We start from the raw sequence: 18,176 nt of genomic DNA on the forward strand, positions 1-18,176 counted from the left end.
AGCGATCTTATTTATTTGATTTGTGTGTTTAAGGGGATATTCTAATAGAAACAAAGAAACAAACGAGTAGTTTTTTGGTCTCGCTGAGTCAGCGCATGCGCTGTTCTGCGAGACATTTAGTCAGTGGCTTTCGGAAATGCTTCCAAAGGCTGTTGCCGGCCACCAGCTTTCGGTTACACGCACAAGCGCGCGCGCGCCTCGCTCCGCCTCTGCAATCAATGCTGCTGCGCGTGCATCCCTCGCGTGGTGAGCACAGAGCGCGTCATCGCGATGACTTTCGCTTTCACGGCCGAGCGGCCAATGCTTGTTTCATACTGTTCCTCACATTTATTCCTCCTCATTCCTTTTACTTTTACCTCGCTCCTCCTCCTTGTGTACCAACCCTCCGCAGCCACCTCCTTTCATCTAGTGTCAACCCCCTCTCCCTCTCTGCCCCCAGCATACTCTACTTCTTTTGACTCCTCCTCTGTCTCTATTCCTCTTGGTCCTCCTCTATTCTGTTCTTAGACCCACTAAATTTGTAGAGACCTCCTTTGAATCCTCCTCTGCCTGAGGCGGATCATCTCGGATCTCATGGTGCTCCCGGCAATCCTCTTCCCCCTCTCCAAGGTGTAGCAGTGACAGTTCACGAGCGTAGCATTTTGGAGCCGGACAACCTAGCCCTCTCTTCCATTCCTGGAGATCGGTGTGTATCAATCACAGACTCCAACACAGGCGAGACAGAGAGTCCACCCATGGCTCTCGCCACCATGTGCACCCGCTTCACTGACAATTACCAGATGTATGAGGAGCTGGGCAAGTAAGAGACAGCTGCCTCCCTTCCTTGCTCCAATCGCCGCTGGTTCCTTGTGAATCAACATATCTGCACCTGTACACAAAGTAGAAGCGCGTCCTTCTTCTACTGAGTATCCATCAGTCATTAAAGATTTTTCCCCTTCCCAACCGAAGAGTCTTAGAAACAAAAGAAAACCATTAACTTATAACATGCACAGCCTCTCCACAACGAAGTAATAGCTACTTAGTACGGAGCTTCCCACTCCTCCTTAAAATCACCGCACACCAGCCAAACCGTATTGCTATTTTAACAGAACCATTTCGCCTCCCTTTTTCAGTGGGCAGTACCCGCCTAGCAAAGCCCACAGCAATGAGGGCCTACCCCCATTTAAAGGGATGACCCACCGTCCTATTCCTGCCTGTGAAATGCCTCCTTAGCCAAGAACACTTCGGCCAAATATAAAAACCCGTCTCTAGGATCCGCTTCTTAAGTTGTCTGCCCTTACCTTAAAGTCCTATCCAGGGCCGGCTTTTGTCATGGTCAATCTTTAACAAGGGACGGAGGGCTTAGATTAGAAGGATTGACATGTAGCTGACATGCAAGCTGCCTTGGATAATGCATTCTTTCCAGGCTGCTGGTCCTGTTCATTGCCATCAGGCAGTCTGTCAAAACTTGTGTTCTGTATTTTTCTTTGCATTGCTCAGATTCGCTTTTTCCCACTCCCTTCCCTATCTCATCCCCTCTCATGGACTCTTACCCCCAGTTTACCAACTGAATACATGAGAAAAGTGAGATGAAAAGGGGCAAATGTGTATTCACAGACTGGTCTTTACTCCTGGGTATGCATCCAGGATGTGACGTGAGCACAAAAGGGCCCCCATAGCAACGATAATTGGGAGGCGTCTGATGGAGAAGGATGGAGGACATGTCCTCAATATTAGACTGACCTGCTGCAGCAACCTGTCCTTCTCTTGCACCCATTTCACTGTGTGCTCATTCCTCTACACCTCCAATCTTTGTCCCCAAACTAGCCTAATCCCTCCTTCCGTGGCACAATTTCACCTACAGATAAGGCCTTAGATAACCCCCTTCACTTTTTCCTGGACTTGCTTAATCCCTGGGTTTGACTCTTAACAACCCTGATTGGCCTGGTCCCACCCAATTTCTCCCTAACAACCCTCCAGCCCAAAAATCCTGCCCGCTATTGTAAAACCCTACCAAACCCAGGTGAATCTAAGACTGCTCTAGTCCATTTACCTGCCTCTGGCATGACATTGCCTAAATCCTCCTTCCTGACCACCCTCACACAAAAACAAGCATTGGCATAGCGAATAGGTCTCGCCTTTGGGACCTTGTAAGTGTTTAGCCATGCAACAGTTGATGTAGTTGCACCAAGGATATTGTGCTGCATAACTAAATACTTATAAGGTCCCAAAGGCGAGACCTATTGGCTATGTCAATGCTTGTTAGTCGAGCACTAATGAACTGCATTATAAATCCGAAATGTACAGGATGAAAAATGTAACACTCTATAGTACAACACCGCCACAACTGGTCGTGATACAGGTGACAATCCACCTTGAGATGCATCACTTAGAAGTGGCCTCGGCCTTAGCAATTGTAACCTATGTCACAAAGAGCACCTTCATTGTTCTAAACGTCTATGGGCCTGATGAGGTAACACCCCGAGAGAACTCTCCTAACCACTAGAGTTCACAGAGACTGTTTTGAAACGGAAAAAGTGCATGTGAAGACCATGAAAAAGGAAATAGAGTGACTTGCAAAAATCAGAAGCATTGTTTAGAAGACGGCCACTTCAATTTGCAAAGACTATGAATCACCAAGAATCAATAGATAATTCTGTTTTACTAGCTGTTACATGAACTACCCTAGCCACATTCCAACTAAGGAAGTAAATGTGATGCTTTTTCAAGGAATTAAATGTGGCCTTGTCCTACCATCTCCTTCGGTGGATCATGCCATCCATGCAACCCACTGTATTTCCGGCTCAGGATTATGCTTCTCTCGTTCAGATTCTAATGAGCAGAATGGCACAGTCTAGTTTTCCTGAGCATTTGACTGCTTTGTGGAACTCGTTCTTCACATCTCATCAGCCACCTTGTTCGACTTGACACTGACCTAGCTATAGAAGCACGTACGTCTACGTAGCCCTTGTACAAACTGTACTTCCTGTCTTAAATTAGAAAAGAGCCGTTCTTACACAAATGTATACCTTCAAAACTATTTGGGTAACTGCTGCTAATTCTGTCGGCCATGGCCCAGACATTGCCCATTTAGCTACAAATCCAGATGCCAGCAATAGTCAACAACCCTTGCCGTCTATGGTACCAGACCTATCACACCCCCTCCATCAGGCACCTTTGACATTCTTATGTAGTCTGGATTTTGGTTCATGTGGAATGCTTTCTTAGCTTATTGTGATGGGACCCCTATCATAGTAAATGACGGTAATATTTCCTGCGAGCCCTCTCTGTTTTTTACATTTTAAATAAAGAACTCGATGCAAACCGGTTTCACAGATTCCTTAAATGTACTTGAGAAAATTAAAGAGCACCACCCCTACCTACGACCAAATAACAACTGATCTTGCCTACAGGCAGATACAATACCTCCTGGCAAACAAAGATGGAAAACTAAACCCCAGATTTTCAGAAAATCCACACATGGCTACTTATAAAGGAAATGCCGATTTCACGCAGTCTGGCACAGGTACAAAAGGAAAGACTGTCTTTCTGCAGCAGGTCGACACGTTGCCCTGAATGAGCACATCAGACTCAAAGGCAGTCGAGGCACGTCAGTGATGCTCGAGGTGCTGTTACCACCAGAGTTCCCTCATGAAAATCTGTTGTGATCATGGAGAAGGTGACTGCTGGCTGCATTTCATCTGCTGTTTGTTATTAGGGTCTTCTCTTCCCAAAAGGCACCAAGACCCTCTGCCCACAGGATCCTTTCACCAATTCGATAGCACCAACCGACTCTTTCAGTGTGAGTGTGGAGCAAAAAACAACATCCTAATTACAATAATAATTATCACCATCATAATAATAAATGCAAATGTATACCATGCAGGACAGCTCAGAACAGTAGAATTTAAAAGACTAAAGAAGAAACTAGAATTTGCTTAACACATGGGGGACAGGCTAGTCTCGATCTACATTCACTGTACAACAGCAATCCAAAAGGTCGCTTTCTGGCTCGAGAAGCCATCAAAATCACACACTAGGTAGTGAAAAGGTCTTCCATAGCACCATGGAAACTGTGTAGGAAACAACTGTCTGGGTTTAAAATTGTTGGAGATGGGGGTCACAGTAAAGAAAAGTAGAATAACTAGAAAAAAACAGATATATCTTTGGATCCCCTTAGTCACAGCACCTTTGTAGCAGGGTGCTTCCGTTCTTTCTCCTCCTCCCTAGTCCTGGGGATAATGTATAGGAGGCTTTAGGCACCTTCATCAGTATTGGGTTGGTGATAGTGAAGCCTTAGCCGTTTCGTCACTTCCGCTGTGCTGAGCTTTGTATCGTGCCGCCTCCTGACTCTCTAATGTCTGCTCAACTTAGGCACGAAGGCAGCAAGTTGTGGGGCATCAAGGAGCAAACCTTGAATTGCCCTACAAAGCCAGCTTGAAATATGGGAAGCTGGAGCAGGTTTAAAACAGCTGCTTCTTTTCCCAGGGCACAATAAGCCATGCTCTTCCGAAATAAGAACATGCTGAGGAAAATGGGTAGGATCAAAACAAAAAGCATCCAAAGCCAGGGGAGGACAGGTCGGTGCATGCGCTAATACCCCAAAAAGACATAGTAGAAAAACACTGACCCTCTAGACAGCAAACCAAACAGGAATACGTGGGCGGGGATATAAAGAGAATCTCCTCCCAATGCACAGTATAGAGGTGGCTATAGCCAGGCAATGGGACAGACCAGGATACCAGATGAGTGCCAGGCATACTGCTTTCTCTCTTCCACAGGCGCGAAGGTTAAGGGTGGAATATGAATCAGATGAAAGAGCTTGCTGGGCCAATAGAGGGACAGATCAAGAGACCAGATGGCTGTCGTGAAAACTACCTTCTCTCTTCTGTAAGGACAGAGCAGACGCAGGGCTACAAGTGAAGGGAAACAGCCTGTTTCCCAAGGGAAGGGGTTCAGAGGAAGTGTTATGTGAAAGACACTGGACTGTAGCTAGAGACAGTCTAACGACCTGGGATAGGATGAAATATGAAGAAAAATAGAAAACAGACATAATCCCAGGGCATATATATATATCCCAGGAACAAAGCTGAGAGACTCAATTCGCCATATTGATACTATCATCATCTGGGGAGGGGTGTGACGTAACATCACAGGCATGTAAAATGATAAAACCGATTCTTGATCAATGCAAAATAAAGAAAGATCTTCAAAGCAACATTACACCAGATCCTGTGTTGCCACGTTAGTGCACCCTTCATTTATAGGCCCAAAGTAAAATCTCAGTCCCACTAAAGTGGAATCACAGTAAAGTACAGATACACAAAATAGGGGAAAAGTGGCACCAAAAGAACAAAATAGATACAAATGTAACTTCAGGACTCTTGGGCAGCATTCAGTAATACACAAATAGCCTGTAGAAGCATGAAGTGAGTGCGTTCTTGGTGCGGTATTCCTTGCCCCACTGTACAATGCAGAATCCTTGGCAAATTTGCAAGACTTGCTCCTGAGCTGTGGTGGGCCAATCAGCCTTTCAATCAGGTCTTGTTAAAGCAGGAGCATAAGCTCAATGGGAGCTAATGCAGGCTGCTTAAGGGGGAAGATACCATACAGATGTGACTAGCAGCTGGCAGTTGAGCTACAGCTTTCTGTTGCTCATGCTGCAACCTCCTCTCAAGTTGAAGAAGCGGTACTGTGTTGTGTATAGGGAATTTCTGAAGACCAAATCTATCACCTCATATGCATAGTGCAGAAACTTTTAAAAAAGGCAAGTGGGTATATCGCCCTCTAAGCTCTGAGGAGTAAAATCCTAACCTCAGGCACACCAAATCTTGAGGTCACAGTGGCCTCTACGCCTTAGGAAGTAAGAATGCTATTGTCTCCATGCTAAACAGGTAGAGCTAAATCAGCCTATCTTTCAGTCAGTCATTGCATTTCATTCTTTTGATGATATATTTCATTTGCCACTTCCAAGTTAGTTTCCTGGCAGTTGAAAAGGGCCTAGTGCCTTGGCTTACACTGGGAAGCAATCGTACTCTATTTCGTTTTAAAAGTATGTTAACTTTTGGACACATATTTATGCTTTGTTACTTTATGATTTAATTACTTCGTAAATTCGTAGTTTATTTTCTCCCTGTACCTACTGACCCCGTTCTCTTCTTGCGTCTCTCCCGGACATGCAACACATGCAATGCAGGGTGGCGTTCACCTCCCCTGCCTACCATGCTCCCAGGACTCTGTGCCAGCGGCTGAGCAGCCGTCTTTGTTAAGCATCAGTGCAGAGGATCTACCAAAAGCAAGCCCAAACAGGCCAGCCTGGGACGTGTTTGGTATCTGGCGGCCAGTCTTAAGGCTACATATGCTATCAATGACTCCTCTCCATGTCTGGAGCATCTCTAAAACTTCAGATTTGGCTCAATTTTCCTAAGGGTGCACACACAACAAAAGCATACATAAAAAGGACTTTGGGGTCTTAGCTTAGCCTTTGCGGATATTGCTGCAATTGTTTTTTTTTTAAATTTCCAGTTGCTTTACAATTATTTTGGGGGGTTTGATCGTCACATTGATGATGAGAACAATGACTCTGCTATCAACTTTTGATGGAAGCAGTTGGTTAAATAACCAATACATGCCGGCAGCCATAGTCTCAACATATTATTTTGTTACATATTGTGTCCTTCAATCAAATGCTATATCATAAAGGAGATTCGACCTGCCCATTATTTTATTTATTTATAGCCCTAATTCAATACCTCCTACTTTGGGCCGCAGATTCACTGCCCCTTCATGTGATTTGGTGCGAGGCTAATATGCTGGACATAAGGAAAGAATGAAACAAACTAATGTGGTCATCCTGGGTTTCTGAGACCAGAACTTGGACTAAGTCAAGTTTACTAGTTGATTAAACTATCCACTTGATTCTGTCAATACCCCATGCTTCTTCCAGATCGGCTAGGGCTTAAACAGCTACATTGCACCCCTAGCACCTTCTGATGTGTAAGGCTCCTTGCAAAACACCAAAAGCAAATGCTGCTGCCAATATGGCAGTTTACGCAGAGACTTTTTCTCCAGGCTCAGTCTTTTTACACAAAAAGAAAAGAGAAAGGCTTTTTCAGAGTACCACTCTTTTAGGATTGCCTTAGCCAAAAATACCTCAAAACAGGTTTTTTAAATAAACCAGGAACGTTCTAATCATGACTTCAATTAATCTCTCATGTCAAATCTGTGAAGGGCTGAGCTGCTTTTTCTACACCAAGTAGAGACAATTGAACAGAGGCTAGTAGGGATGATCCTTTTCCTCAGCCCAGCAGCTTTTTCACTCCTCAGACTACCATGATTTCCTTCTTTCCACCATTTTTGTAAATGTGGAGGCCTTTAAGTCTCCTGGCAGTGGTTCTTGACAGGATCGATGCCCTATTCTTAAGCCGGCTCAGTTGCTTATGGTTCCCCTCTGTAAAACATTAAACAATTCCCTCATGACTGCCGTTGTTCCAAAGAATTTAAGGAAGAGGTTCTCCTTAACCTCTAAAAATACCATGACTCCTATTTGTTGTTGTGGGCCATAGCAAATTTATTAAAGAATTTTGTGGCCAAACACATTTTGATCTTTCTCAAAAGTGTTAATACCAATAACAGGGCACAGAACGTGGCCTCATGCGGCTACGCTTCTTCCTGAAGAGTAGATGCAGAAGATGTCGCTGTTTAATTTTTCCATTCAGACTTTTATTAACTCTTGTGGAACATGGCAGGGGGCCAGCACTGTTACTTTAATTGACTAATAGCTATGTGATACCACTAGCTGCCTTCATCTGTCCTCTAGCAATATACCTATGTAGATGACAACCAGATCCTGCATAGGCTGAGTGTCCATAGCATTTCACCAGCTGTTTTCAGAGGTTTATGTCAGAGGTAAGGAATTTGGTAGGTGGCAGCTGGTTAACAAACAAATCTGATAAAACAGAACTTTTGGTGGTAACAGGCAGGGTTGATCTGTGGGCTCTCTCTTTTTGACTCAGGAGAAGGAATCATCACCCATCTCCGGCTAAGGAAATGAAAAAATGTAGGTATTAAAATCTAGGATTGTTTGTAGCTTTTATGCCCAGGTGGACACATTAATATCTTCCTGTACCTCACAGCTGAAGGCGTTACTTAGCATAATTCTTTACCGGAAGGTGGAAGTTAAGGCGACATGTCCATCTGTAGTCGACAGTCGCCTGGACAACAGTAATGCCATCTAATTTCAGATTCCTTCTGACCTTTTAAACAAACTCCTAGTAGTCCAAAACGATGCAGTCTGATTAGTCCCCAGATGCCCTAGATGTTGCCAAGCAAGACCTCTCTTGCAAGTCTTAAACTGTAGTATGATTAGGGCCCTGGTGTCTTTTGAAGTATTGTCCCTTTTTCCCAAAAGATCTTTTAGCCATGCCCCTTTCTTTTTGGAAATATGCATTCTCTTACTTTCCAGGAAGAAGCCTGCATTCTTCAATAGACAATCTCCTCATCAGGATGGGAAGGAAAGAAGCCCTGATCATAGCTGGTTCCCAGCTGTGGAACTCCTCACCCCTCATTTAAGACAAATCCTCAGCTTGAGGGCTGTATGTTCGTTGCGAGTCCTTCAAAGTGCTGTGAGGTCGTCTGGGTTACTTGTTCACACTGTTAGACACCATTGACAATAAGAGTATATATCTGTAACATTTAAGCACTGCAGTTTCAATGGGAAGAAGAAACTAGTTCTCTGCCATGCTCAGCTGACTTTCAAATGCAAAAACAACAGTTGATGGACAGAATGCAGAACAATGTCATACATTCACCCCAGTACAGAGATCTGGGCCTAAATCCATAGTTTTTTTTCTCACCATGCCGTTCCAGTTTGAACCCAGCCATATGCAAATCAGTGTTGACCCTGTGCCTCATGGGAACAGTCCAGCCCGAACTGCTGTTGTTTTGCCAATGTGCAACATTCCGTCCATCATCTTGTGTGTTTTGCAGCTGACTTTCAAGGCGCTACTTCATTAAGTCCATATTATCTTTATTCTTTCACAGACAACTGTGCAGAATTCATTTGGCCACTTCTGACAGACTGACCAGGAAGTAAGTCTCTCATCTGGATGCTATAAAAAGTAGGCGGCATTGGGTGCCTATATGTGCATACCATCAGATAGTCAAATAAAATACACTTCCCATTAGATACTCATACACGTTTCATATTGTGTTCCACAAACATGCTTTCATTAGGCAACACGTTTCTCTTTACACAGCTAAATAGGGTCATTATCCTTTGCCAAAATTGCTTCTCTGATGTGCAGTAAACCTTTCAAGATACTGAGGTGTACCAGCTCCATTAGGGTGTCAGAAGTCCTGATTCTCTTGCCTGCTTAGTGGTACCAAATTGGGACAAAATAAGACAGCAGCAGAGCCTTGGCATTTCCAGATTTAAAAGTAGCAAGTGGCACAGTATGTTAGACATATTTTCCTTATTAATGCCCTGTGCAATATAGGACATGTATTTGGGTAAGTTGGAGGTCTCAAAGATGCTCTTAGGTTCTTCCCCTAGAAGCAGCACAACTATGTGTGGTCATTGAGAGATTTACATGTCACTACAAATCTACATCTGGGAATCCCTCGGTAACTGCCACAAATTCCTACTGTTAAAAATGTTAATTGCTATTAAACCGGTGAAAAGGGGTTCCTTTCCATATCTGTGGCCTTTTGGAGGACTGTTGGCCACAGTTTGTTTCACTTGACTTTCACAGAATGCAATGTTTAAAGGATGAAAACAGGTTCTCTATTGACAAGTTAAAGAAGAAGCTCCCTTATACAGCATAAAAGTTGTTCTATAAGAAAACGGTTGTCTTGCCCTCGGTAAAGTTAGGTTTTACCATCCTAACAATCAACCTCACTACTCCCGCAAGGCAAAAAGAGTGTGTCCATATCCCTAGCACCATTAGCTCAACAGTCCCCCAAGTAGAATGTGGCAGTGACCCTTTCTAACCCACTTTCTTTCAGTTCACATTACACAGCAAGTTAAAATTATCATGGTCACCCTTGAAGTGACATCAAGCTTAGGACCTTCCTCTTTAGAACAGAAGCTTGCAATAAGATCTGAATTTAACGGCTCGAGCATTATACACATCCTCAGATTTGCCTGGCCAGACATGTAACATTTGACTGATCTCTATGATACTGTTATCGCTGAAACACCCTCCTAGCAGGCTTGCAATGGCAAGCCTCCTTCTGCTCAGGAAAATCTGTTAATTAAAAGTGTACCAAAATTACAGTCGATGCACATTGAGCTATATACTGTCCATCCAGATCTCCTCCAGATGCACATATAGAATGAGACAAAAGGCCTGATATACACATCCTAAACATCATATTTCATTCGATAGTGTATCAAAAATATTTTAGACCAATTATTTTTTAGAACACATACGGGTTCCAGGTAGGGCCGGTCTGGTAGAGGCGGTGGAGTCTCTATGTCCCGCATGTGGGCATTCTGAAAGAAAAAATCAACATCAACATTACAATTTTATACACAGCGATACAGAATATGGGAAAGCAGTTGCTGTAACACATGCTGCACAATCAATGCTCCAGATGATGTCTTCTTGGATAATATTGCTTTGGTAGGAAGAAAGGTTCTATGTGATAAAGCAATACAGACTAACAAAGAGCTACCTAAAAACTTGAGACCCAGTTTTCTACAGTATAGCCATAAATCACTTGAAAAGCAACATTCTGGAGTGTGGGGCTTGTTTGTCCAGTTAGTTGGAAGATGGCAAATAGCACTCGTCAGAATAAAGGTCTTCAATAAAAAAACATATTCCTGAAGTAAAATCTGTGGCCATCCCCATTTAACTAAAATCTATATTTAGAAAGTCATCTTAATGTTGTTTGATCTAACCAATGCATTGAATTACATGAACATACTAAAATGAACAATCTTCAATATATATATCTAAGGACACAAACCATACAATTAAAGTTTCAGAATAAAATGTTTTCCCAATGTAATGCCTGTGCATGCCATGCAGTCACGCAGAGGAAAATCTTTAGGGAGGGAATCATCTAGGAAATGTAAGCACAAAAATTCCTTTTTGCTAATATATATTTATTGGAATTGCAGACAACTCCTTCCCCAAACTATATGGTGTGGATTACTTCACTTAGCAAATGGTTAGAAAGCAATTAGTTAAACGAAAATACATTATCTTCTGTGATAAAGCAAAAAGTAAAGGATCTGTCTAATGATTTTTTTTGTGTCCTTGGAATTTTTATTTGACTACCGAGTGGTGTGTGGAGAATCACCTTCTATACCTGGAGTAAAATTAAAACGAATACCTTTCTAGCGAATCAGGTTCTGTTATTCCTTTACACACTAGTTGGGCACCCTATGCCATTAGGATACAGCTCTTAAAAAGAGCATTACATTGAAGAGGGGTCTGCTTGAGCTCCACCATCCCTAAACAGGACAGGCCCCACCTAAGCAATAAAAGAGTTAGCAGCAGGACACTTCACCTACATTTTCCTGTTACATCATCAAGTGGCACAGCATACACTCTGGGTTGTGTAAAGGAGGGACTACAAGCACTAAGAGCACACAAATCATCACAATGGTAAACTTTTGTTTGTCCATCTTCACATTCAACTTGATTAAGAGATTTTACAAAGTGATATGCTGGGAAGTTTTGATGGATATGTAAAACCTAATAGTTAATAAGAACTTCCTGGCCATAGGAAACATACCAGGATGAGTAGTCTATGGTGAATTTCCTGCAGAAAGCAAAATCAAAAACAACTAAGGCAACTCAACATATTTTATAAATGGGCAAATGCAGCTGGAAAACCATGTAGAATGCATTTTGCTGTCACACAGCGCTTTAGCTGTCTGGTGCTGACAGCACTGTAATGAATACTTTAACAAACAAAAAAATGAATGTGTCCTTGTGTAAAGCCTCCTCCGATACCTTCGGGTCATGTTTGCGCTACATAACACCCCCCCCCCCCCAAAAAAGAGAATGTAACTGAACTTTCGTTCAGCCCTTTGCTCATTTTTTGAGGTCTTGTTCATTTTAGATTCCTACTGCAGAAAAGATTGTTTTCCTCCCTTATATGCAGGGCACAAATGGCTAACGTGATTATATAATTTAGACAGGATGGTTCACTAAGTGGAATGCTCACCAATAAACTATGTTCACCTACAAGTTAAGCACCGTCTGTAGGAAAGTAGGTTCTGCTTTCATGGTTACCCCCACTTTTTGCCTGGTGTCAGTGCGTTTTGACTGTAGTTTGCTGGGATCCAGCTAATCAAGACCCCAGAATCTGTGCTCTCTCTCCCAAATTGGCTTTGGTAAGTACCTTTTTCCCTTCACAATTGGGTACGGGTGTAACCTTATAAGTCCCTAGTATATGGTACTAAGGTACCTAGAGCATATGTACACCAGGGGTCTCCTAGGGGATGCAGCCTGTATTATGCCACCAATGGGAGTCCACTTTAACTCTGACTACAGGCCTGCCATTGCAGTCTATGTGAGTTGGTGCTTGCACCTCTCACACCAGATATAAGTTTCTGAGGTCACTACACTTGAAACCTTTAAGTCACCCCTATGAAAGGCCCTTAAGTCCTAAGGGGCAGGGTGCTTGGTTCTAAGTGTGAGGGTGCCCCAGCATGAGCAGGACGCCCCTACAAACCCCAGAGTTGATTCTCCAAACGTTGTAAGTGTGGTCAGCCATTTTAAGGTATATAGTGGACATCAATCATTACGAGATGTCTAACTATATAATGGCTTGGCGAACCTGGTAATTGTTTGTATCAAACATGTTAAATTCATACCCCAACACCGATTCCGGTGTTGGAGGTATGATCCCATGTACTGGGGGGCCCCCTAGAGAAGCCCCTTGTACTCCTGGTAATAGCCTTTCCGGGTCTGCCAGCATGCTTGTGCTGCTGCCGAACACAGACACTGTGCCCTTTTGCTGCTGAGTAGAGTTCTCTCAAGTCATGGTAGAACAATTGGTTTCCTGTCACAGGGAGGTGTGACCACATCCCAGACAGGACTTAGTGTATCGGGCTGGGGTGGGGGTGCTTTTCAGCACCACCCAACTGCATTGAAGGGCACATTAGGTGCCCTCCTTATATAAACCGGTTTGAGCCAGTTCAGGAACCCCTGGTTTCCGCTCTGGCACGAAACTGGGCAAATATCCCCTCCTCTGTCCAGCTCCTCCTCTGGGAGGGATCCCCGAGTCGTTCCAACCCTTTCCTTGGGTATTTATGGGCTCCCGTGTGGGTGGGTCCTGTGATTCGTCGTGGAACAAGATTCACCGCTCAAATTAAGACACTCTTCGACCGTCTGGACACTTGGACCTCGTTCGACTTTGACTGGAACCAAGACTTCATCAAGGAAGACTTCTGCTACTCCTGGTCTTGCTGATTTTCAAGTCCTCTGCCACATCTGTGCTTGTGCTTCGATCAGGTTCTCCAGAAGATCTGTAGGCATCAAGGACATCCGAAAAAACTCCCTTGGAGTGAAGGAGTCACTCCTCTGTATCTGTAGGCACCACAAAAAGCTGACCAGTCTGCTGTTCCTGTTGTCCTACGGACTTTCCGAGGCTCAGCAACACAGGTGGTGGTTCTGTGGCTCTCCAGAGGCCTCATCGGTCTTCCCTGCAATTTGGAGGACAGTATCCCTCCTCGGAGCCCTGTGCACCACATCGACTTGCCATTGCCAAGGCTTGTTGACTCTGCACCCAGAGATTTTCGGGCTACAAGAGGCTCCCGCCTACAGCTCTCATCTCTCAAAGATCAGCATCCTCACTGCATTCTTTGCATCATGAACCTCCATCTTTGGTGAGCTGCCTAAGGTCCTCTTGCAACTCCTGTGCCTTCGGCCTGTGGGTCCTCTTGAGGGTCGTCTTCTGCTTTGGTGGGCTACCCTGTTGCTCGGCCTGTTCTGACACTCCTGCGCTTGGTGATTCCCTTAGACCTTGCTGGTCCCAACGATTGCATCTTGTCGTCTTCCCCGCCATTTGCGGCTACCAAGGCTTGTTGGTGCTCACGCGGGACGCCGACCACCTAGACACGGACATCCGACGTGGGACAGCTTGTGCACAGCGCCTGGTCTTCCTAAGTATGATCTGGTACCCACAGCTGCAGCAACACGGTCCTCGTCAACTCTCCCAAGCTCCCTGCCAAGAGGTCAGGCATTGTGCTTCCTGGGCACCTCCGAGAGGCATAGACTCTGTCCCCTCTGCTTCCACGTTCTCCTCTTCAAGAATCCACACTTGGGTTCCACTGGAATTCTTCATGAACTTCTCCAGAAGTCTTTTCTCCAAAGTCTTACATTGTCGTCTATGGGAGGATTCACCTGGCTTCCCTGGTACAGGTAACCAGGTTCCTGGGGCATTCATGGGTGGGGTGGCAACCATCCGTCCTCCAAAGGGTTTCTTCGGGGTCATCTGGGAAGGGTCCTTCTTTTTTAAAAACTGCAACCGCATCTTCTCCATTGACTTCTATTGGGCATGTGGATGTGTATCCAATCTGCACACAGCCTCAGCGGGGTTCCAGGGTACTTACTTTGGGTGGTTCCAGGTTCTTCGTGCTCTTCTGAGTCTTCTGGTCCAAGCCCTGTTCTTCCTTGCAGTTCGCATTCCACTTCTTTAATATATGGTTTGGTCTCCCCCTGGACAGCAGTGTATATTTGTGCTACTTAACTAATTTATTTTGTGTATTTTCATGTGTATTGTTGATATTTCCGGGTAGGAGATATACCAATGTGTCAGTGATTGTGCTGTGTAATAAATACTTATTTTTTATAAACACTGTGTGGTTCTTCTACATCTAATCTATACGGTTGATTAAAGGTGGTAAAGCAAGCTGCTTTGCACTCCTTCAAGATAGGCCTAAATGCTGCTCTCCACAGCTACCACTTTGATGGCGTAACGCTATCAAAGACCGCACACATCACCATAAGGGTTGCCTGGACTAGTGAAAGGTGCATCACTCTTTTAAGTGTGCACCATATACTAAGTCAGGCTCCTATAGAGTCCCTCAGTAATATTTCTATCTATCTCTCCCCCTCTCTCCCCCTCTCTCCCCCTCTCTCCCCCTCTCTCCGCCTCCCCTCCCCCTCCCCCTCCCCCTCCCCCTCCCCTCCCCTCTCTCCCCTCCCCTCTCTCCCCTCCCCTCTATCCCCTCCCCCCCTTCAGGTATGCCTCAAGCTCATTAAATGTGCAGCTCTTCTATATTATGTTTCCCTCTCCCCATATGTTTTTCCACCCCCCTTTGTACATCGGCATCACTTTTCCCATAGCTCCCTCTCAGTATGTCCCCTATCAACAGGGAAGTGTGACAGTCACCATTCATGAGCCTCTCCTCCTGTATTAATCTCCATCAGGCATGTTTCACTTGACCCATGGCTGTCTCTGCCATGCTTTTCTCTAAAGCATGCATATCAATGCCCCATGTTTCTTTCTAAATCTCCCTTTCACTCTGCCCATAAGTGTCTCCATTTCCCTCTGTACATCCCCCTTAAACCCCTTAGAATATATCGCTGTCTCCCTGTGTCTCTACCTCTTTGGCATCCTGCATTTTCACATCCAATTTTCTGCAAATGTAAGTTTCTCTTTCATTAATATCCCGTGTGTGAGAAGCTGGCTTAGTATATGGTGTACACTTATGTAAGTGGGCACCTTGCACCAATCCAGACAACCCTTATGGTGATTTAGTGGTCTTAGACAACCTTAGAAAGCTCTCTAAGTGGTAGCTGTGGAGAGCAGCCTTCAGGCTTAGTCCAGAAGGAGTGTAAAGCAGATTGTTTTACCACAACATAATCTCATAGGGATAGATTAAGTGAAAAAGTACAACAAAGTGTATTTATAAAAATATGAATTTATTATAAGACACTAACTAACAGATATAAATATCTCCTAGCCGGAGATATACACAATGCACACAATACTTTTCAATAGAAACAGGTAAGTAGCATGAAATATACAGTGGTCCCCAGGGGGAGACCAAACCATATATTCAAAACATATATACTAAAATAGTGGTATGCGAACAACGACTTGAGTCAAGACTATACCCAGAAAACGCAGAAGTGCCTGAGACCCAAGGAACCACCCAAGGTAAGTAACCAGGAACCCCACAGAAGCCGTGTGCAGAGTGGGAACACGACCAAGGGATCAATGCAAGTCAATGGGTAAGTCGCAGTTGCAATTTTAAAGAAGAAGGACCCTTCCCAGAGGACCCGTGGATAGCTTAGGAACCAGGATACCTGCCCCAGGGAAGCCGGGTGCATAGGTGTGAAGTGGCGTCAGAAACCATTGTCCAACCCAATGGAGGACTTCAGAAAGATGCAGCTGCTGGAGAAGGTGAAAGTGTCCAGTGGAACCCAAAGGTAGATTTAAGATAGGGAGAGGAGTTGGCCTAATGGCTAGGGCAGTTGACCTCGAATCAGGGGAACTGGGTTCGAGTCTCGAAAATGACCCTAAACATCCTGTGATTATGGGTAAATCACTTAATCTCACCATGCCTAAAAAAAAAAATTAAAAAAATTATTGTGTCCTCATGTAATACAACTGGTGCTATGTAAAGCGCTCTGATACCCGATTTGGGTCAAGTTTGCGCTATATAAATCTCTCTAAAAAATAAAAAAAAAATTAAATGATGTGAAGAACCTGCAAGCAGTGGGGACATAGTCTATGCCACTCAGGAGTGACCAAGAGGCACGGAAGACGAATGGCCACCGATGTGGGGTGTTGCAGGGGAGCCGACAGTGACCTTAGAACTGCAGCTGTGTGGATCCGGCGACGCTGTGGAAGACCAGGAGCCATACACGTGCTGTCCCATGTCGGATGTCGAGAGTTGAGGGGTTGGTGTCTGAAGGGAGCACCATCAAGCCTTGGCAATTGCAACCAACGTGGCAGTGGAGAAAGGTGCAATGTCGGGACCAGCAAGGTCCAGGATGCTCGCCACAAGCTGGGGAGTCGGGGAAGGTCCGAGCAATCAGGGGAGCCCAAAGAATACGAAGATGACCCTCAAGCCGGAGGCACTGGAGTCGCAAGAGGACCTCGAGCAGCTCACCAAATATGCAAGCCCACGATGCAAGAAGATGCGGTGAGGATGAAGATCTTGGTCACTGGAGATGGTTGGGGCTACCTGGAGACTGAAGATCTTGGTGGAAGGAAGTCAACAAGCCTTCGCAACTGCAAGTCGACGAGGTGAACAGGGGTTCGGTTTCTGCGGCTCCAACAAGGGATACTGGCCTCAAACTTGGTGAGCGGACAGGGCAGGCCTCGACGGATGAGAGGAACCACCACCTGTGTTGCTGAGCCTTTCGGAGTCAGTGGGAGCCCAGGATCAGCAGACCGGTCAGCTTAGTTGCGGTGCCTGCAGATGCAGGGAAGTGACTCCTTCACTTCAATGGAGATTCCTTCAGGTGTCTTGGATGCCCTCAGGCCTTGAAAGGTTCCTGTATGGTGCACAGGCATGGACGTTGCAGCAGACGAGCAGGGTGACGAAATCAGGAGCAGCAGGAGTTTTCCCGGTTGCAGCCTTGATACCCAGAGGAAAGTCCAGCGAAGTTCAGAGTGCCCAGACGGTTGAAGAAGTGGTGTCGGAAATGTATCTTGTCCCATCAACAAATCTAGGAACCCACCCTCAGGTAAGCCCTTAAATAACCTAAGGAAAGGGGTTGGGACGATACAGGGGTCCCTCCCTAAGGAGGGGCTGGACGAGGGGGAGGATACTCCCCTGTCCTTTGTCCAGGATCACACCAGAATGGGAGCCAACGAATCCCTGAACTGGTTTGAACTGGACTATGCATGAAGGGCACCAGGTGTGCCCTGCACGCAGACTATGTGGCGCTGTCAAGCGCTCCCACCCAGCCCCAATACACTAAATCCTGTCTGGGAGGTGGTCACACATCCCTGTGACAGGATACCTATTGTTCTGTCTTCCCCTGCCCGAGCTTGGCTCAGCAGCAGGAGGGCCGATACGTGCCTCTGACTGTCAGCAGCCCTGGCTGGCTGTCCAGGCCTGGAAGACTGGTATTGGGCCTCCCAACAGAGCTTTATGGTGCATGGAATCATACCTCCCACACCGTTTACAGTGTGGGGGTAGGATTCCAACACGTTTGATACCAAACATGATGGGATTCGTTACAGCCAGTTTCGAGATGGTCACGACGTAATGACGC

At 45.3% G+C, this 18,176-nt stretch overlaps 1 protein-coding gene across 1 annotated transcript in view; it reads right to left on the minus strand.

Annotated features, from left to right (window-relative positions):
* Positions 1–18,176, minus strand: part of CEP89 (centrosomal protein 89) — a 1,352,699-nt gene that overhangs the window by 1,222,234 nt on the left and 112,289 nt on the right. The window contains exon 5 of the mRNA XM_085638793.1: positions 10,412–10,474. Coding sequence (XP_085494919.1) covers positions 10,412–10,474 — 63 coding nt within the window. The remainder of the gene's footprint in view (positions 1–10,411; positions 10,475–18,176) is intronic.

Source organism: Triturus cristatus, chromosome 12 (assembly GCF_964204655.1).
Source record: "Triturus cristatus chromosome 12, aTriCri1.1, whole genome shotgun sequence".
In the NCBI taxonomy this organism is placed as follows: domain Eukaryota; kingdom Metazoa; phylum Chordata; class Amphibia; order Caudata; family Salamandridae; genus Triturus; species Triturus cristatus.